Here is a 22942-nt window from a genome sequence, read left to right on the forward strand (position 1 = left end):
CTGTAGTCTGTGCATGCCTTGGTCTATCCTCATAACCAACATTGTACAGACCTAATATCATTTTTGTTATCTGCCTCTGTACCCTCTCCATGGTTATTTCATCCTGGCAACTAAATCTGAGAATTACAGATATGGTCTGATCAAAGCTTTATTACAATAAGACAGATCACCACCCTTTTATCTGTAGTGGCCAGTGTCCTCATCAGTATTATAGCAATTCTCTAAGATGTCTTCACAACTTTTGCAATATGTCCTCTAACTACAAATTTCTGTTTACAATCACACCAAGCTCCCTTTCTTCCTCTATGTCTCTTCCAGTATAACTCCATCAAGTGAGTACTTGGTATGATAAGATAGAATTGAGAAAAAGGCCATGATTGCCAATGAGAAGATGGTTAAAGAGGAATTGTGTGCAGTTAATAGATGTGTGGAGTACTTTGATGGATGTAAGAACCTGTATATGCCTGATGGACTGCACTTAAATAGTTTTGGTCTTTGGTGCTTAGAGAAATGTTGTTCAATGAGCATTTGGAAATGCAAAACCAGGGAACTAGAGATTTGGGGGGGGGGGGGGAGCAATCAAGTATGTGTGAGAATGGGTGTAGGAATGACTGTGCAGAAATAGTCACTCCTGAGATAAGTATGAGTGCAGGAATGATTGTGAAGAGCTGGGTGCAGCTTCCCGGGTTTCACATCTGAATGTGCAGGTAATGACATTATGTAAGGGTAACTGTGGACCCAAGGGAATATTGAAATGCATGTACGTTAATGGCTAAAGTATCAGAAATAAAGGAGAGGAGTTTTTGCCATTGGTCAGCTCAACATGGCCAAAAATAATTGGCATCAGCAATATAATTGACATTGGTTGTTAGAGAATGATGTCGTTACAGGGATAGAATGTGATGGAATACTGTATTTTCAGAGAAGATAGAAGAAACAGTGTAGGAGAAGGGATGTTATTAATGATAGCTGAAGAACTTCAACCAAAAAATTAGAAGTTAAGGAAGATTGTAGTTATGATAGAAATGGTTCATTTGATACTGTCTGGTGTAAGGTAGAGGCCAGTAGGACAAAATATTGTTAGTTGCTGCTATAGATCTTGGGATCCAGAAGAAGATGTGTACAATATGCATCAGTAGATTAACACAATCAGTGCAGGCCAAGCAATTATCATGGGAGACTTCAACTATGGTGATATAGATTGGATGGAGGAAAGGTCACATGACAAAATGGAAATGGAATTTATACAGTTATTAAGGGATAATAATCTGAAACAACATAATGGAAGGGATGAGGTTTGAGAGTGTTGGATCTGGTAATAGCACCAGAAGATCTCTATAACTGCAGTAGCAACTCTATCTCCGATCAGGGAAAGGCTAAATCAATGACCATGCAATCTTGTCTTGAGAGGTTGCTTAACATGTGGAAATTTCATTCAAGAAGGTTTTATATGGAACTACAAAGCTGGTGATTATGACAAACTTAGGAGGCAACTTGGAGCAGTGTCATGGCATAAGGAACTACATGGAATGAATGTCATTAGTGCATGGGAAGTGGGCAAGGATTGTTTGAGCAAAGCAGTATCAGAATGCATACCCAGGATCAGGAGGATAAATCTAGTAGGGATTAAGTGGATGACGAGCAATATAAAGCAGGAGCTGCAAAAAAAAAGAAAGCATTGTGAAAGTAATATAAATAACAAGGTGATTAGCATACTCATGAGCAGTATAAATTACAATCAAGAAGGGTAACCAATATAGTAAGGAAGTCAAAATCAGACCAAAGTAAATCCAAAAGTTTTTTCTCTGTGTAGCAAGTAAGAGAAAGAATGATTATGGAAAGATAACATTACTCAATGCCGAAGAAGCAGAAGAAATAGTTCCATTACTAAGTGATCACTTTGCAAGTGTATATCACGCAGGTGGTGACTTTGCAGTTACTAAGGTGACAGAGACTAATGTGAGCATTGATGTAGATGAACTGGAGGTGCTTAGTATATTGAAAAATATCAGTGTGAATACAGCAGTAAGCCTGGATGGTTTGTCAGCTTGTGTGCTATGAGAATGTGTAGGTGAACTGATAGTGCCTCTGACAAAGTTGTTTAATCTAAGTTTCAGCTCTGGCAAGGTTCCAAAAGGAGTGGAAAGAGAGTAAGATAGTTCCATTACATAAAAGGTGGCTCCAAGACAGAAGTAGAAAATTACAGATCAATTAATGTCTCTGGAGTCATGGTTAAAGTATTAGAAAAGATGGTTAAAAATAAAATTCAGGAGCGGATGGATAGGAATATGATACTGTATAGGGGACAGCATGTTGTAAAAGGTAGGTTCTGCCTCAGTAATTTATTCACATTTTATGATAAGGTGACAGATGAATTGGATAAAGGAAATGGCTAACCATGATACTGCTGCACTTTGCAAAGGTATTTAACAAAATACTGCATGGAAAACTATTACTTAAATTGGTGTAAATGGATGTGAAGCTGGTGGCATGGATTGGGGGGGGGGGCTGATAGACGGACATCAGAGGGTAGTGTGTGGTGTAGGGGAATCAAGGTGAACTAATGAAGTACCCCAGGGCTCTGTACTAGGACCACTGCTCTTTAATTTGTACTTTAATGATATAGCAGAAGATTTGAAGGGGGATATTTAGTTTAACAGATAAGCTTAGGTGTTGAAGGTTATTAACAACACCAAATTAACTATTTTATAAATAAAGATGTTTTATTAACTTGCTTATATTTCTATGTTTTATTAACTTGCTTATATTAAGCATAGAGCTTAATAAGTTAAACAGCTCTATCACTGCTCTACATGAAGAACTAATTAACGTTTTAAATCCTGAAATGTGGACCGTCCTACATCACATCTCTGAAGTTGCAGCAAAAAAAATTCACAAAAGTTAAAAGCGGACACCTGAAGAAATTTGAAATCCTACAACAGCACCAACATACTAAGTTGCAACCACAACTTTGACAAGATCGTGTGGTTGTAAATTTATCGTCACAAGTGCTTACTGAAGAAGCCAAGAACATGCTCGGTCTGGAGCATAACTTTGTCATTGCACCCGAACAAATTTCAAAATTAGAAATCATGATGAATATAGAATGGAGCATCTACTATCCTCCACCTGCAGTGGCTAATAATCTGCATTTGGACATAGCACGCATCCTAAACAATGCTAAACCACTAATAACTAAAATACCAAAGAATGAAATAGCTGCTTTAAAAAAATTATATAGGAATAAAAATACTGTTATTACAAAAGCTGATAAGGGAAATGCAATAGTTATCATGGATCAAGAGGATTATAACAAAAAAAAAAAGAAATGCAAGATCTCCTATCTGATGAAAAAATTATAGATGGAGATCCCATTATGTCTCAAAGGAAAAAAAGTCTAGAAATTATTGAAAAAAGTGACTTCCTGGTCCAAAGAAATCATCAAAAAAAAACAAAAACCTGTTAACTTTAAGCCACTCCACATTTATGGATTACCAAAAATCCACAAATCTAATATCCCCTCACCCACACATACATTCTATATAAACTTGCCTAATAGTTAGCCAAGTCTCTTGATTGTCCCTCCCCCCTTACTGGCAACTCCTCTACCTTTGTAAAAAATTCAGTCCATTTCAAATCATTAGTTAAAAATCATACTCTTAAAAATTCAGACATAATGCTTACTTTTGATGTCACCTCTTTATTTACCAATATGCCACTTACAGATACTCTTGATTTGATAAAGTCTAAATTTCCCCTTGATATCTTTGAATTATTAAAATTCACTATGTATGCAGTGAATTTTATGGGTTTACCCCCCCCTTTAGCAAACTTTTACATGGAACACTTTTGTTATATCTGTAATTCGTCGTCTGTGTTATTGTTATATCCTTACTTTCATATAATGTTATATCGTAAATCGTAAGTTCAATCCTATTATACATTAACTTACTGTCTCTAGAATCTATCCTTTTGCTTACTCAGAACTTTGTACAATCAAAGTCCTACCAGCTACTCTATTGTTGTGTCGCTATCTCTCTATATTATATCTTATTCTACCTCTATAATAACTCTCCTTCTAATCTATTGTCGTACTCCTAAAAGACTAATCCAGATTTATTTCCTCTTCGGATATTGGCAAAATTTATATTTCGCTGCGCCAGCCAATATCCTATAACAGAAGAGACTCTTGTTCAGGGAAATAATTCAAAATTTAAAAGGATACGCACAATAATTTATCTCACGCTAGCTAGCGCTGTGCAGATTCAGTTAGCAGTCGTAGACCGAATCTCACTTAAACAATTATATCTAAACTCCTTCCCGCCAAAAAAAGTTCAATTTCATAAGTGGTGGTTTGAATTCATAATCAGGCATAACTCAGCTATAAGGTACAAAGCATGTTTATTGGAAAAACATAAAACATTTTACAGTTATTTAAGTTTAAATACTCAATGGATAAAAATTCACTCTAAGTTAAGTGTTATACTAAATCACAATGAATCAGAGCAAATTAAATCCTTCAATTATGAAAGGATTAGGTTTAAGCATAATACTACTACTATATAACTCCTTTCACAAATTACTCACAGAATACTTATTGAACACTTTCATTAATACTCTATCAATGATTACCTTAATTCTAAATTTCATTTAAGCAAGTCTAGCCATTCACAAATCACTGCCTATTTAACAACTCTTCTTTGTTCCACAAGGGCTTAATTAATTCAGTCAAATTCTCACTAAAAGCTCTCTACTAGTTTCCTTTATTTACAACACACACAAATTTCTTGTTCTTCTAAACAAATTTTTAACAGAACGAAAACTCTTACATTACCGGATCCTTTCAGATTTCATGCCGCCATCTCATGTAGGTCTGGATTACCGTACTGCATATTCTTTGGCTGTCTTTGCTCCTGGCAATGTACTACACTTTTTCTTCTAATCGTTTCCGACTGTTGCGTGCCTACCGCTTCGCAGGAAACTTTCTCCAATGGGACATTCTGCTAAGGCTCGATTCCACATGGGCCGTCATATCGCGATCAGCTCTGCTTGAAAGTCTTCAAGCATTCTCAAGAAAAGAACCTGCCATCCGTCATTACCGTAGCCGACCCACCACTCTCTCAGGAATCCTCAGACAAACTCCCCCTAAAACTCGAATCCCGCACTCGAAGATCAAAAGGCCCCATAAAATGGCTTGCATCGTCCTTTATTCGCCCTATTCAGGCGCCCTCTATTCAATGCGGTTTTCACCCACGAACCCCATCGTTCATGCCCCTTGGGTGATCCTACACTCTCGCTAACCTGTCCGGTTACATTATTCTAGGAAGGCGCTCTGACATCATATTTCCGCGTAGGTATAGCTTCCATTGCTATGCTCGACTCATACCGATTATACGCGATTATTCCGGATTACTATTATAAACTTTTCTCAGAATTTAGCAAAGTACTAGACAGCTTACTTGGGAATTACAAATAACCTAACAATAACTCTCACTATATCGCACACATGGACTATACATTATTACAAAACATAAAACAACACTTTATAATTATTAGCCGATGTGCAGATATCTCCTTAATAAGTAGTAGTTTGTCATGTTAAATCCTGAATAAAGAATTTACTTGTAAAGCTCTGCATTCAGGATCTAACACTTTGAAAACAAAATACGTACAACACAAGCCCATAGTGTAGTTATGCTTTGTTGATGGTGTGTTTGCTATTTGGCCAAATGGACAAGACAATTTGAATGCTTTTGTCGCCTACCTAAACAGCCAACACTCCAAAATCCACTTCACATTTAGAAAAAGAATCTAATAACTGTTTACCTTTTCTTGACATAGTCACCTGCCTTTCAGATGGATCACTATCTTTTTTTCATTTACAGAAAGCCAACACACACACAGGAAGATATCAATGTAAACAGTCATATCATCATCCAGCCCAACAGTATTCTTTTTCTTCTTTATCAGATTCCATCGGGAGTCTGTAAATGCTTTCCATTGGTTCCTTATCCTTGCTATTGGTCTTAGTTCAGCAAAACTCTTCTCACATTCTGTTAAAGTCAATCTCAATCTTGGCAGTTGCATGCTTATACGGAAACCACTATTATTATTATTACGGGCAACTCCAAGGAGTCCTTAGACTCATCGAGGGAGGCCCTAAACATCATGTCCATCACAACTATTCTACATTCACACAGTATCTATCATACTTTGCCTTGAACTCATTCACTGTCATAGCACCCACAACAGACTCTGTCAGCTTATTCCACTCATTCACCACTCTAAAAGTAAAAAACCTAGCTCTGACACCCTTACTAACCACACGCTTGCCCAGCTTCCATGGATGTCCCCTAGTCCTCCCACCACCAGTCCTGTTTTCAAAAATATCCCCTGAATTAATCCTACAGAAACCCTTCAGCAATTTTAATGTCTCAATCATATCCCCCCTTTTCTGCCTAGCAACCAATTTTTGCAACCCACAAATCTTCAATCTGTTCTCATAAGGTTCATTCCATAGACCTGCTATCATCTTGGTCACTCGCCTCTGGATCCTCTCAACCTCTTCCCCATTAAGAAGAAACCTAGGTGACCAAATCTGGGCACAGTAGTTGAGATTGGGTCTTATCAAAGCTCGATACAGAGGAAAATAACTTGCTTGTCTTTGCTCGTCAAAGTATTCTTCAGCATCCAAGTGATTTGATGAGCTGATTTAGCCACTTTTGCAATGTGCCCCCTAAACTTCAACTCCCTATCCACCAGCAGTCCCAAGTCCCTGATCTCATCAATCTCCTGGCGTACAGTTCCACCAATGTGATATACTGCTGCTAATCTTTTCACCCCAAAATGCATAACCTTACATTTTGCCACATTAAATTGACATCCATTCTCCTTAGCCCAAACCTCCAATCTATCCAAATCATCCTGCAAAATTTTGACATTTTCTGCATTCACTATTGCCCTACCCAACTTTGCATCATCAGCGAACAAATGAACCAGTCCTCTCAGATCCTTCCCTATATTGTTAATGATTAAATAACTTTCTAATTCACTGGCCAGTATGTGTAGAAAGAAAAATAAAGTTCTGAACCTTAAAAGAGATTTTAAAAGGATGATTGGCTTATGTTATGACTTTTGGAGAAAACTGGCAACTAAAATTGGGAAGATGTTGAGAGTTTATTTTTCACATGGTTAGACTATAATAAGTTTAATTTAATCCTTTATCCAAGTGTGAGCAAACAAAGTTTGCACCTGAAAGTATCTTCAGGACAGGGGTAAGGTAGTGCAACACCAGGCAACTCGTTGCAAAGGTGGAGAAAGCTCTCTCATCACTCCTATCTCATTATCTCCCATAATGCAAAGTACATCTCCTTGTGGATATGTGTAATGCTATGCACTAAGGCAAGGGCCATCACCCATACCGGTTTCGACCTTTATTGAGGTCTCGTCAGTGGGAGCCAGGCCCAGTAGTGGAGATACAAAGGCAGAAGCAATGAGAGGTCATCCTAACTTATAGGAGTTGCCAAAGGGTGTGCCACCTTATTATTAAATTACTCCTGATTCAGAGAAAGATGTTGAGAGTTTATTTTTCACTTGGTTAGACTATAATAAGTTTAGTTTAATCCTTTATCCAAGTGTGAGCAAACAAAGTTTGCACCTGAAAGTATCTTCAGGACTGGGGTAAGGTAGTGCAACACCACTAATCCTTTGTATCTCCACTACTGGGCCTGGCTCCCACTGAGGAGACCTCATTAAAGGTCGAAACCGGTATGGGTAGTGGCCCTTGCCTTAATGCATAGCATTACACATATCCGCAAGGAGATGTGCTTTGCATTATGGGAGATAATGAGATAGGAGTGATGAGAGAGCTTTATCCACCTTTGCAACGAGTTGCCTGGTGTTGCACTCCCTTATCCCAGTCCTGAAGATACTTTCAGGTGCAAACTTTTTTTGCTCACACTTGGATAAAGGATTAAACCAAACTTATTAAAATTGGGAAGGATGGTAGCAGGGGTGGCCTCTTGTGGGAATGGGTACTTGGGAGAAGGGTGGGGGGACAACATCAGGTAACACTGAGCCCAGTGGAGTCTAGAGGGGATAATGCTGGGTATAGAAACAACAGCATTTATATGCTTTATACTAATGCCAGGAGGATCCGGAATAAGGGAGAGGAATTGGTGGCACAGATAGCATCAGCCTGTCCTAAAATAATTGGGATCACCGAGACGTGGTTGACAGAAGAGGATATAATAACAGGAATAGAAGAAATATAATAACAGGAATAGAAGTCGTGGATCAGCATTTTTCGGCAGGATAGGAAGGGAAAGCATGGTGGTGGAGTACTGCTTATGATAAGTGATGACCTATGTCCTCTAAGAGTGGAGACTTTGGAAGGCAGTGACACTAATGATTTTGAAAGCATATGGTGTGAAGTAGAGGTGGGCAAGACAGGATATTTTTTGGGGGTGTTGCTTACAGACCTAGGAATATAGAGGGTGGGGACTAGGAATTTTTAGACAGTTGAGTTTTGCAAGTGCAAGAAGAATGATTGTTATGGGAGATTTTAACTACAGTAGTATAAATTGGGGAGGGGAAGATGCATGTAACAATAAGAGAATAGAATTTCTAGAATTCTTGAGGGACAAATGTCTTACACAACATGTAATAGAGGGAACAAGAGGTTCAAGAGTTTTGGATTTTGTTATAGCATCAGAAGAGTTGATAATAACATCTCTCCCACCAGTTGGAGAGAGTGACCATATGGTTTTGACTTGGACAATGAATAGACATGCAGGAGTATCAAAGAGACGGGAATGTATGTGGAATTATAAGGCAGGTGATTATAATAGTCTAAGACGTCAACTTGGCGAAGTTTCATGGAGGGAGGAATTGGAAGGCCGGGATATCATTAGTGTGTGGAAAATTATGAAAGAATATTTGTTAGCAGCAATGGTAAGTTGTATACCACAAGTGAACAAGAGGACACAATTTGGAGTAAAGTGGATGATAAACAATATTAAACAGGAATTGCATGCGAAACAGAGGCTGTGGAAGAGATATAACGAGACAGGAGAAGAGAAGATGCATGAAGAATATAAGACACAGGCCAGAAGAGTGACTAGTATGGTAAGGAAGACAAAACTGGAATATGAGAGGAGATTGGCCCTAAGATCCAAAGAAAATCCTAGGGAATTTTTTAGATATGTGGCCAGGAGGAGGAGAAATGACTGTGGAAGAATGATATTGTGGGATAAAAATGGGAATAGAGTGACTGATGCAGAGGGCATAGTGGAATTGTAGAATGAACACTTTATTAGAGTATTTCATCCTCGAGGAGTCACTTTTAATGCTAGAGGGATAGGGCAGGTTCGAGGTTTAGAGGTAAAGGAGGAGAGTGTGTTTCAAATACTGAGTACTCTGGATGTCAGTAAAGCTGTGGGACTGGATGGTATTTCACCACAAGTTTTGAGAGAATGTGCTAGGGAACTGACAGAGCCTTTTACCTTGATTTTCAATGAAAGTCTGGCTGCAGGAAAGGTGCTGATGGAATGGAAGGAAGGCAAGATAGTGCCATTGCATAAGGGTGGTAGTAGACCGGAAGCGTCTAATTATAGGCCAGTTTGTGTGTCATCAGTAGTTAGTCAGATCTTGGAGAAAGTAGTGAAGGACCTTATACAGCATTCTGCAGATGAAGATAATGTTATCTGTGAGAGTCAACATGGATTTGTGAAGGGGCGCTCTTGTTTTAGCAATATACTAGCCTTTTATGATAAAGTTACAAGAGCAGTAGATGAGGGAAAGGCATATACTGCCATTTTCTTAGACTTAGCGAAGGCATTTGACAGGGTGCCACATGATAAGCTGAGATTTAAGTTGCAGCACATGGGTCTGGATGTTAGATTGGTCAGCTGGATTCAGGATTGGCTGTCAGATAGGTATCAGAGAGTTGTGTATGGTGGGGCAATTTTAAGGAAGCAGAGGGTTACAAGTGGGCTCCAACAGGGCTCAGTACTGGGACCTATATTGTTTAACCTTTATATCAATGACATTGTCAGTGGATTGCAAGGAGATATTCAGTTGTTTGCAGATTATGCGAAGTTGGGAAGGATTATTAGTAATAGTGCAGATCCGGCATCCCTGCAAGAGGATTTGAATAAGCTAGATAGATGAGCAAATGAATGGGGATGTCAGTTTAAATGCAGCAAAATGTAAGATCTTGAGGTTTGAGAAACTTCGATGGGACACTGCATACTTTATGGGAGGAGTTATACTGGAGGAAGTAGAACAGACAAGAGATCTGGAGTTGATGATTGATAGAAACCTGAAATTTAGGGGACATATTGCAAAGGTGATGAAGGTAACACAGAGGATTGCTGCAATAAAGAGAAGGACACTGACCTGCAGAGATAAAAGAGTTATCATTCCGTTGTATAAGACCCTGAGCAGACCACACTTGGACTATCATTCTCAGATTTGGTCCCCAGGATTTGAAGGGGATAAATTAACTGTGGAAAGGGTACAAAGGCAGATAACAAAGATGGTTTCAGGACTGTACAATGATTGTTATTAGGATCGGCTGAGGGAATGTGGATGCAGAGTTTGGTAGATAGAAGGAGGAGAGGTGATATGATTGAGACTTTTAAACTGTTGAGAGGTGGTTACAGGGTTGACACTGGAGAGTTCTCTTGCTTGGTTGAACAGCGGGAAGGAGTGATGACAAGAGGCCATCCCTGGAAGTTACAAAAGGAAACAGTGAGCAAGAGGGTGAGAAGTGGTTTCTTTGCATGGAGGGTGGTGGAAACATGGAATGCATTGCCTGATGGAGTGTGAGCGTGAGAACAGTCAATGAGTTTAAGGAGTGGTATGATAGACTTTGTGTTTCTTAGGGGTGACCTCTCCTCGAGGTCCCCCCCTAAGAAACATAGAGGGGTTCCCCCTCGATGAGTCTTGATAGACTTTGTGTTTCTTAGGAAGGACCTCCCACGATGAGTCTTTTGACTCCATGGAGGCCTGAATAATAACAACAACTCTGTGGAAATAAAACTTTTTTAAGGAATTCTTTGACAGCTGCCCATGATCAAATAACTCTATAGTGAATTAGATGTTTTAAAATGACAAAAAAAAGTAAAATATGTTAAACAGATGAGATGTTTTGAATGCATTTAGAACGAGGCTGAAAATTCACTCGCCACTTGTCTCTGATAATGTGCCTGTGGCAAGTGGGTTTCTGGAGCCATGTACAATAATAATTTTCCACTTGTAGATACATGTATAATTTTTATTTTTGATGGAAAATTTTAGACAGATTCTTTTATTATATGTTACAGGTTTCAACTGCTGTTGTGGAGCCTTACAATTCTATTTTAACCACACATACTACTTTAGAACATTCGGACTGTGCATTTATGGTTGATAATGAAGCCATTTATGATATTTGTCGAAGAAATCTGGATATTGAGCGACCAACTTATACTAATTTGAATCGCTTAATTGGCCAAATAGTGTCATCCATTACTGCCTCCTTACGTTTTGATGGAGCTTTGAATGTAGATCTCACAGAATTTCAAACTAATTTGGTACCATATCCAAGAATTCATTTTCCATTAGTTACTTATGCTCCCGTCATTTCTGCTGAAAAGGCTTATCATGAACAACTCACTGTAGGTGAAATAACTAATGCATGTTTTGAGCCAGCAAATCAAATGGTAAAATGTGATCCTCGTCATGGAAAATATATGGCTTGCTGTCTGTTGTATCGTGGAGATGTGGTACCAAAAGATGTCAATGCAGCTATCGCTTCAATAAAAACCAAAAGAACTATTCAGTTTGTCGATTGGTGCCCTACTGGATTCAAGGTAAGCGTAATTAATTTTTTTGAAAAATAATTTATTCAGGAAGTATCTCCATCTTTTAAATGTATGATTTATGTATTTTGTCTTCTCTTCCCTTTTGGTTTATAAATAATTTTTAATCTTTGTTTAGAATGGCAAAATTTGTGATTGTTTACACGTTCTATCCACTGCTATTTACTTTTTATTTTCGTTGATTTTAGTTTTAAGTCTCTTAATATATATCCTCATTTCTTTATAGTCAAATACTGTATATTTTGCAGTTCTTATAAATGCTATTTTTATTATCAACTCATCCCAGGACCTTCATGTGGTCATGAGACTAATCATCATAGAAGATCTACTTAGGGACCACAAAACTCTCACTGCAACACTCCTATCCTGTTTGTCCCACACGCTCACTTCCAGGAATAGCTTATCTTTGTCTATTCCCCTTGTTCTGTTTTTGAAAAATCTTCTCTAGATTTTCCATCTGGTAAATATACCCAGATCCTGCTTTGCATCTTTTAGTTTACATCATTAGTTGAAGTAGGTGGTAGATGATTTTCATTACCTAGTAAAATACCATCACCTTGATTATTGTGAACAAACAATTAACAGTGACCCATCAAGGGTGTACTAAACATACTGTATCTCTACCATCTTTGAGGGTACAGCAGTAAAGCAGACTGCTAATAAATGCACAGAACCAAACTAGAAAGTAACACATTTTAGAATGATTTCTGAATAATTGACACATAATCATGCTACCAACTATACTGCCAGGTTGTGTCTGTAGGGAAGTTGTGTAGTGGTATGTGAGAGACACTGTCAAGATCACATTATGGTTTGGAGACTGGATGCTCTCTATATGGGCAATATGCTCAAGAGTCTTTTCTCCCACTGCATGATCTGCTTCTTTTTTCCTTTTCACCTTTTAAAGCATGAAAGTAAGCTAAATAATTATATTATCTCTGCAGTTAAACTAAAAAATAAACCTCCCTCCAAAATTTATTATTATTATTATTTATATGGGTACTCAATGGAATCAAAAGACTCAGCGTGGGAGATGTATGATACCTCTCCTTAAACACCTATTCACTGTTGTGGTGCTCACAACCACCTCTGGCAATCCATTCCACTCATTTACCACTCTCCAAGTAAAGAACCTAGTCCACATACACACACACCCTTACTAACCATACTCTTAGACAACTTCCAAGTGTGACCATTTGTTTTCTCCCTACTCCCCATGTATTGAAACATTTCTTCTGTGCCAATCTTATTATTATTATTTGACACCTCCAGAGAGTCCTAAGACTCATTGAGGGAGGACACCTACTCTACATCTCTCCATCTCCACCACTCAATGGTTGCGAAGCGCATAGCCTAGTGGCTATGCGCTTCACAACCATATGCCTGGGGAAGGAGTGTCCTAGGTTCGATTCCCATCGGTGACGTGAGGAGCTGAAGGATCTTCCTCAGCCATAGCCAAGTTAGCCAGTCTTGGGCGTGGACAGCAGGGTTTTTTCCCCAGTTTATTCTGGGGTTTTTCATCCCGCAAAGCAGGCAAACTGGCCTTGAGAACTCAACACTACAGGCCATAGGATACACCGGGGCATAAGGCTGACCACCTTATCCTGTAAACGGAGTGAGGTCCGATGATCAATGGACCCTCGACACGGCAAGGTAAAAGAGGGTATAAGGAAGATGATGATGATAAATGAATAATTTAAAAATTAATTCCAGAACTTGTGACAAAGAACTACTTCCCATAAAAGAGATAATTTTAGACTATCACTTTTATGCAAATTTGGATGGTGTAGCAAGGATATACAACTTTCTTTATGTAAACATTCTATGAGATAATTACTTTTATCGAGCACCTTAATTTTATTCCAAAATTAAGTAATAAAAGTAATTATCTCATGGAATGCTTATATAAAAAAAAAAGTTCTGATTAATGTATTGAATTTAGATGATAGATGAATTTCATCACTGCTGGTATGAGACTACTAGCCTGATAATTGAAGGCCTGTAATAGGTTGAAAAAGTTCCACATTTGTTCTCTAAGAGATTTTTGGATTATCTAATCCGTACCCAACCCATAGTATTCATGCTAATGTGCTATAGATTAATTGTCTTATTTAGGTGGAATTCACATGAAAAGTAAAAAAAAAAAAATGCAGACTGCTTGAGAGGAAAATATTGGAGTTGTGTATGAAAGTACAGTGTCTGAAAGGAGAAAGAATCATTATGGGGGTAGCACATCTCTATATTTCATCCATTGTTATTCAACATATATATATTGATGATAACTGTAAAAGAGATGGGAGAAAGATTTGTTTGCTTGAATTAATTGTTGTTGACTATGCTCACAAAAAAACTCTGATGTTCATATTATTACAAGGGTTTGAATTAATGCTTTGAACTGGGAGAAGATGGAATGAAATGTATTGTATTGGTTTCACCCAGGAGGTGAAGTGCTGAGGAGAGTCTCAAATATGAGTAGTGGTGCATAGAGAGATCTGCCATTCAAGGAATATGTTGCAAAAGTTGTGGAGGTAATAATGACAAGTAAAGATAAGGATGTGATAGTAGTACTGTATAAGGCAGGGGTTCTCAACCTTTTCCAGTGGCATACCACCAATCAGTGGTATGTGTACAATAGGTTGAGAATCCCTGGTATAAGGTATTGATTACGCTACATCTGTCATATTTCAGTGCACAGATCTGAATACACATTTCATGCTAATATATATATATCACCCCCTGCATATCTAAATGATAAGGAAACATAAGAAAGAGCACATGGGCAAGTGACAAAAACCATCTTAGCACTTTAGAATATTGAGTCTAAGGACAGATTGGGGGAATTGCTCTGCATAATGACTGTGTAATGCAACCTAATTTGGAATGCTGGCTATGGAGAGAGGTTGAAGAAATGTGGATTTCAGAGTTTGGTGTATAGGAGAAAGAGAGGTGATATGATAGAGACATTTAAGTTAGTGAGAGGATTTTATCAGATTAATCCAGATGGGGATTATAGAAAGAGTAGAAAGTGAGAGGGGAAGAACTAGAGGTCATTCCTTGAAGTTATGTAAAAGTGTGGTGAAGAAGGGTGCGAGTAGTAGATTTTTTACATGTAGAATTGTCAGTGAATGGAATGCATTACCAGAATGTGTTGTTAATGCAAGGAATATTAAGGATTTTAAGATTCTGTATGATAAATATGCTGTCAGCTGAATGAACCTCTCACGATGAGTCTGTTGACTCCATGGACGGTGTAATAATAATAATAATCTTAGATAGGAGAAAGGTGATATGATTGAAAACATAAGTTGGTGAGAGGAGGCTGTTAGATATAAGGATATTCATTTCCTTATAACAAACAGGGGAGAATGAGAGTTCATCCCTGAAAAGTGTAATAAGGGTTATGTGAGTAATGAGGTGAAAAGTAATTTTTTGTATGGAGAATGAGTGGAATGTACTATCAGAGGAGGTGGTGAATACCCCAGTGATGAACTAAAAGTAAGGTATGATGTGTTGTAATATGTAGAGAGTTTTGCCTCCTGCAATACATATTGTGAACTTTATGGAGACCTGGAAGTAATACTTGATACTATATTAAAAATAAGAATAATCTACACTCTTTTCCTAAACTTATAGCTATCAAACAGTGATAACACACTGAACAAAATTCTTTCTTTTCTGTTGAACGTTTTTGTTTTTAGTTGCACAACCTAACATATCTGTCATATATCTGCCACAATTTATGCTTTTTCTCATACCATTTGTACTAAGCACCACTGTTATCATGTTCACATCTTTACTTCATTTCATAAATAGAGAAATACTCTCAGTTATAACACTAGCAAACACTCCTGTCTTATACACTCTAAATGAAGATAGAAAATTTTCTTCATTGTTCTACCTTTCATGTCAGCCTTGTTGTTTCATGTTCTACCTTGCCGGCCTGGTTAGCAGAGTGATTAGCATATCCGCTCTCCAGCCAAAAGGCTGCGGGTTTGAATCCTGCCGTGGGCATGGATGTTTGTGATTGCCTGTGAAAATACTAGTGGTGGTTGTTGTCAGTAGATGCCGTTGGTGTAGATGATGAAGATAGTTGCAGTTGGTGGATTGGTGGAGATGGAGAGTTGTAGAGTAGATACACTCTCTCGATGAGTCTTTGGACTCCCTGGAGGTGTCACGTAATAATAATAATGTCAATACTGTCTTTACTGATTCCTTCCATATTCTTATCTGTTGCCCAGTTTTCATCATCATCCAGCATGAGACCACCACCCTACTTATTTGAGCTCTGAAGTGTCTTGAAAAAGTTCAAGGAATAAGGGTCAGAAAGTTAAATAAAGTAGGTGTGAAATGGATGAACAAAGAGAATTAAGCATGCAGTATGGAGAAACAAAGCATTATGGAGGCAGCATAGGATGCATGGTAATAATGAGTTGCATGAGGAGTTCAAAAAACAGGCAAGGAAAGTGACTCAATTGGGAAGGATAGTAAAAGTGCAATATGAGTAGCAGTTAGCTAATGAAGCCAATAACCATAAGATGTTCTTTCATTTTGTAGCCAGCAGAAGGAAGGATGATATTAGTTGGTAAAAATGTTAAGATATTTGAATATGTTGAGTAAAATCTCTGTGGAGAATATAATTGGGATATTAAATGAGCAGTTCATAATGATATTTCGCATGAATGTGGCATCATGAGTTTGAGTGCATTGAAAACAGAGGTGGAGAAAGAGAGAGAGAGAGAGAGAGAGAGAGAGACTGCCTGACTGTAAGTGAGCAGGAAGTATATGAGGAATTGGGTAAACTTGATATTAATAAGAGTATGAAACTTGATATCTCTATGTGTCTTGAGGCAATGTGCCAAGAATTGACATCTGCCTTTATTGTTTAATATTATTATTATTATTCTGATCTATATGGAGTCAAAAAGACTCATCGTGGGAGATCCTTCCTAGAAAACATAGTCTATCATACTACTCTTTGATGAACTCATTGACCATTCGTGCTCTCACCATTCTATCAGGCAATGCATTCCATGGTTCAATCACCCTCCATGCAAATAGAAGGGTGGTTGAACAAGAGGGTGAGGAGTGGTTTCTTTCCATGCAGAAAAACCACTCCTCACCCTCTTGTTCACAGCTTCCTTTCATAACTTCCAGGGATGCCCCCTCCCCCTTGTTCTCGCTCCTTTTCCCCTGCTCCACCAAGCGAAAGAACTCCTCAGACCTGTAACTACCTCTCAAAAGTTTAAAAGTCTCAATCATATCACCTCTCCTTCTATCTATCTACCAAACTCTGCAGTCCACATTCCCTCAGCCGATCCTCATAACTAACATTGTACAGTCAATATTGAAACCATCTTTGTTGTCCACCTCTGTACCCTTTCCACAGTTAATTTTTTAACTGTAGAAAGGGTTAGGAATTTGAATAAACTGCCCATCTATCCAGTTTATTCAAATCCTCTTGTAGGGTTGCCACATCTTCACTATTACTAATAACCCTTCCTAGCTTCACATAATCTGCAAACAACTGAATATCCTCATTGATATAAAGATTAAATAATACAAGTCCCAATCAGTGGTGCACTCAGGATTTAATCTGAGGGTGGGGGGGCAAGTTGTGTGTAGATGATTTGAGAATACACATTATGCATTGCATATGACCTATGACTGAGTATATGCAGTGATCGCCAATACATGAAACTCATGATCTCCTCTGGCAAACGAAGTAGTGCTCAGTCCACCCAAGCACTGCCTCATTCACCTTGCCTTCACAGCGGCCATGATTCCTTAGAGTTATAGGGTATTCCCACCTTATGTGACCACTAATTCGTAAGTAGGATAGAAATAGAAGACACGACACAGCATAAATAAAAAAATTAATTTTAATTAGGAAAAGATTTTTGGAAAATTTTCTAGTGTTTTTTTTTTCTTTTGCCCCCCCCCTGGTGTGCCGCTGGTCCCAGTATTGAGCCCTGTGGGACCCCAGTTGCAACCTTCTACCTCCTTGATATGGTTTTACATTTAGCCAAGTTCCAAATGATTGGAAGGAAGTCAAGATAGTATTGTTTCATAAGAGACGTGATAAGACACAAGCTTCAAATTATAGCCAATCCGTGTGTCAGGTGTTGTGGTTAAATTGTTGGAGAGGTTAGTAACAACCAGGATCCAGAACTGAATTGACAACAGCGATATTCTCTTTGATGGACATTTTGCTAAAAGAAGATTACTAAATTTTGCCAGCCTGGTTGGCCGAGTGGTTAGCATATCCGCTATCCAGTCAAAAGGCTGCGGGTTCGAATCCCGCCATGGCATGGATATTTGTGATTGTCTGTGGAAATATTAGTGCTGGTGGTTGACGCTAGATGGCGGTTGTGTAGTTGTGGTCAGTTGGTGGATTGAGTGGTGGAGATCAGAGTTGTAGAGCAGGTGCCCTCCCTTGAAGAGTCTTTTGACTCCCTGGAGGTGTCAAATAATAATAATAATAAATTTAACCTTATTGTAATAAGGTGACAGGTGCATTGGACGAGGGAGATGAATACACAGTAGTGCACTTAGATTTTACAAAGTCTTTTGATAGATTGCCACATGATAAGTTGATAGCTATATTAGAATGTTGAAGAGGTGTTTCACAGGATCATGGGAGATGGGGGAAAAACAAGATGTCATCTCTGTAAACTGTATAATGCAGGTGTGAACAAGGGAGTAAGATGCAGGATTTTTTTTTACATAGAGAGTGATTAATTATTACAGTGCATTGCTTGAGAGTGTGGTGAGTGTATTTAAGGCAAGGTATGATGAGCAGTGTTTGACAGAAGGCCCTCCCATAGTGAGGCTCTAACTTCATGGGGTATAAAGATAATCATAATAATGAGAATAAATCTAGCATATTATGTACTGGATTTGTTGCTTGCAACATGGAAGTCAAGAATGAAGATGCCATCTTGCTTAAAGAGGCCTGAAATAGATGAAACAACTTATCAATTCAGTCTTTAAATTAGAATTTCTGGATTCTCTAGTATACCTTAACCCACTACAGCACTAATGGGCTATTTTTAACCTTTTGTTAAAGGAAATGACAAAAAAAACCGTACTAAAACCTGTTTGCAAATACATATATTAAATCATTTCAAAATTTTTTAAACACAATAATCAAAATTCCCATCATGCTCTATTTGAAATTTATCTTTTAATAGGAGTTTTTGAAATGTTTTTTGTTATGGAATTCCATAACAAATTTATTACTTATTTTAATTTTTCTGTATCTGCTTTTTTATAGGTTGGAATCAACTATCAGCCTCCAACTGTAGTTCCTGGAGGTGACTTGGCTAAAGTTCAGCGTGCTGTTTGTATGCTGTCAAACACAACTGCAATTGCTGAGGCATGGGCACGTCTTGATCATAAATTTGATTTAATGTATGCAAAGAGGGCCTTTGTTCACTGGTATGTTGGAGAAGGTATGGAAGAAGGTGAGTTTTCAGAGGCACGAGAAGATTTAGCTGCTTTAGAAAGAGATTATGAAGAGGTTGGCTTAGACTCAACTGAAGGGGCAGAAGCTGAAGGTGAAGAGGAATTCTAATATAGAATCTTTAAACACTGTGAAAGCCAAGTTGGCTTCTATTATGATATTTAGTATTTTACTATGCATTCTGTTTTAACAAAGTAAAAACGCTTTGTTATATATAATTTATTGCTTGTCATAAAATTACTATCACACTTCATTTGTATTTTTGTTAACTTTTTCTCTTGTATTATTATTATTATTATTACAAGCTTTGCAATAATTAAAAATAATATTTTTAACTTTTGTGTAGTCAGTATATTCAGCTCTTGTTTGCATTGTCTACAAATCTGACTTTACATACTACACAATCCTTATTGGATTTATTGCTTGTGAATCACAGTGATGTAGTGATATTCCAAGAGGATAATAGATAATACACAAATTGTGGTTATTATCCAGTCTTGGTATAATAAATAAGCTGAGGTGTGGTAAAGGTGCACATCATTTAAGTTGATGTTTACATCAAGAATATTAGTGAAGTGAATGTGGAGGGCAGTTTTTTGAGGGATTTTTTTTATATTTTATTTAAATTGATTTTGACAAACGTTTTTGAGTGGTGAAGAGGAAAAAGAGCAGGGGAACATGCAATAAGAGGTGATAAACTCAGACATATATAAGGATGTTATTTTGCCTCTTTACAAGGCCTTGATAAGACCTCACTTGGACTATTGTGTGCAGGTCTGGTCTCCTTGTTTCCGCTGTGATTCTGATATATTGGAGAGAGTGCAAAGGAGCATGTTAAAAATGATATCAGGATTGTGAAATACTGATTATGAAGATAGATTAAGAATTTGTAGACAGGAGAAAGAGGGGAGATATGATTGAGACTTACAAACTTCTGAAAGGTTCATACAAGATTTCAAATGATGAAATTTTTCAATTTATGGAAGTTGGGAAAAAGACTGCTAAGAAGGGGGTGAGGACTAGATTTTTCTCTCATAGGGTGGTGTGTGGTTGGAATGGATTGCCATTGGATGTTGTGAGTGCAAGCAGTGTGAATGATTCAATAATAAGTATGATAGCTAGTGTGTAGTATGTGGCCTCCCTCGATGAGTCTCTGACTCCCTGGAGGTCTCTCCTAATAATAATATCGTCCATATGCAGAAAACATGGCATGATCTGGAAACCACCTAAACGCTAATCACCATGTTCAATCTCATATGCTATCAAACGTCCAGCCTGCAGAATTGCTGTACTGTCGTAGATGGAGGAGGCTCTGTGTCACACGATATGTTTGTCACACTCCTGAATGGAGATACTCTGCAAGTTAGAAGGTTGAGGGGGGGGGGGGGACAGAACCAAAACCTCTGTTCTGGGACAAACATCAGCTACTTTAGTTCTCCAATAAGCAAGGTGGTGATGTGTCACTGAGCAATGAAGATCATCTACTACCTACTAGGTCTAATTGGTATTTCCTGCAATGAGGAAGGTATCTTTTTGACAGTGTGATTGCTTGCTGATAGCACCAGTGCCCCTTTGGTGAAATGAAAACAGGCCACACCTCAAGAAGATAGGATTTACTTGGCCAGTAGGGGCTCTATAATGCACATCATTAATGGTCCTTACCTGTCTATTAGTTTACAAAGCAAGGATAAGTAGGATGGCATCACTATGAACTGTAACATGAACCTGAATGCTGCCTTTCCGATATACTGTAACTATTAATGCTCATGTGCTTAACCTTTTTTTTTTATCTGACCCCTTTTCATAAAACGAAATTATTAATGATCCTTGGCAGTACTGATTTTTTTTAAAAATACTCTATGCAATCATGACATTTATTTCTGCAATAAACTAAACAAATATACATCCATTCCCACAATGGGATTTGAACCTGCAGCTTTTTTTTTGGCTGGAGAGATACGCTAACCACTCGGCCAATTAGACTGCCATGATCATACCATATGCAAACATGGAAAAAGAAATTCAATTAACAGTTATAGACTTATGGCTACACTACCAATTATCAATCAAATTATGGAGCAGATTCCATATCATCCCTAGGGTAGCTAGGGCTTTTGCCATCCATCTCAATGCACACCCAAAATACTACAGAAAGTCAAATGACATATAGGGAAATAAATTAAAACACTATGTATATTATTTCTGGGAAAACTCCCATGTTACTCCTCTTAATAAACTATTATAATTACAGCTATTTTGCCTGCTTCAGTTTATGAGTGTCCCTGTTTAAATGTCATTGGCTATTTACTCATGGATTCTTAGGGCATTGTGAGTGTAAATGTACCAAAAAGTATATGTAGCATAAGGAATAGAAATTTACACATACCTTTTTCTGGGTGTTGCGGGTTTTCCTCTCCTCTGTGATGTCGAAAAACTACTGAGTGTGTGTGTGGGGGGGGGGGGGGGGGTAGGCAATTTGGTAGAATTAAGTTAGAAAAAACCCGGGTTTATATGTTTATATATTTTACGGAAAAAACCCGGGTTTTTCTAACTTAATTCTACCAAATTGCCTACCCCCCCCCCCCCCCCCCCCCCCCCCCCACCCCCCCCCCCCCCACACACACACACTCAGTAGTTTTTCGACATCACAGAGGAGAGGAAAAGCCGCAACACCCAGAAAAAGGTATGTGTAAATTTCTATTCCTTATGCTACATATACTTTTTGGTACATTTACACTCACAATGCCCTAAGAATCCATGAGTAAATAGCCAATGACATTTAAACAGGGGCACTCCTAAACTGAAGCAGGCAAAATAGCTGTAATTATAATAATAATAGTAATAATTAAAACACTATGTTTATTTTTGAAGTAAAACTTTAATTCCAACATTCTAAAATGTTATTTTTCTTGCTTTTCTGTTAGCAAAGTCGTCAATGACATTGTCGAAGTCTATTTCACCACTTAGTTGTTCTTCTATAGACAGTACAGCAAGATTTCTTAAACGCGAAGTGCCGCCCAGGGTGGAATGTCCCCCAGCTACACCACTATCCCAAAGCACAGTATGGCTTTCAGAAGCATAAGAGAGCATCTCTCTGAAGATTTTATAGGCATAATTAATGCTGCCATAGATAGATAAAATTATCACGATAATTTTTATCGACTTAACTAAGGTGTTCAACACGCACGTACATGGAACTTTATTAGAAAAGAAATCACACACCTCGGGTCAATCCGTAGTTGTCCTACCGGTAACCTGTATTGTAGTGCCACAGGAGCTGTTCTCTATCCAATTCTATTCGACATCTGTACATGTGATATTAAAAAGCTACCTCTTAAAAGCAAGGGATATTTTATCAAGATCTTCCAATATGTGATGACATTGTGACGCTATATAGTATCGATGTATAATAATGCAAACATTACCCAAACAAACATGCAGCATGACATAAATCTGCCCACTGACTGGGTCTCCATAAACCCAAACTCGGTAAGACAAAATTAATGATATTCAGAAATCCACCGAGTCAACCAGTTGATAATAAATACATAACGTTCCGACATACAGAACTGTAAAACTACTGCTACCATTCATCTTGGAATTTACCTTGATGCAG

At 38.0% G+C, this 22942-nt stretch overlaps 1 protein-coding gene across 1 annotated transcript in view; it reads left to right on the forward strand.

The window, feature by feature from the left end:
- The window catches only part of LOC150108293 (tubulin alpha-3 chain-like), a 27112-nt gene extending 7559 nt beyond the window's left edge, over positions 1 to 19553 (forward strand). The window contains exons 2-3 of the mRNA XM_090415729.1: positions 11328 to 11855; positions 19138 to 19553. Of these exons, the coding sequence (XP_090271855.1) occupies positions 11328 to 11855; positions 19138 to 19437 (828 nt within the window). The 3' untranslated portion in view covers positions 19438 to 19553. The remainder of the gene's footprint in view (positions 1 to 11327; positions 11856 to 19137) is intronic.
- The last annotated feature ends 3389 nt before the right edge of the window (positions 19554 to 22942 follow it).

Source organism: Typopeltis vanoorti, chromosome 3 (assembly GCF_054136105.1).
Source record: "Typopeltis vanoorti isolate ZY-2024b chromosome 3, IOZ_Tvanoo_1.0, whole genome shotgun sequence".
Taxonomy (NCBI): domain Eukaryota; kingdom Metazoa; phylum Arthropoda; class Arachnida; order Uropygi; family Thelyphonidae; genus Typopeltis; species Typopeltis vanoorti.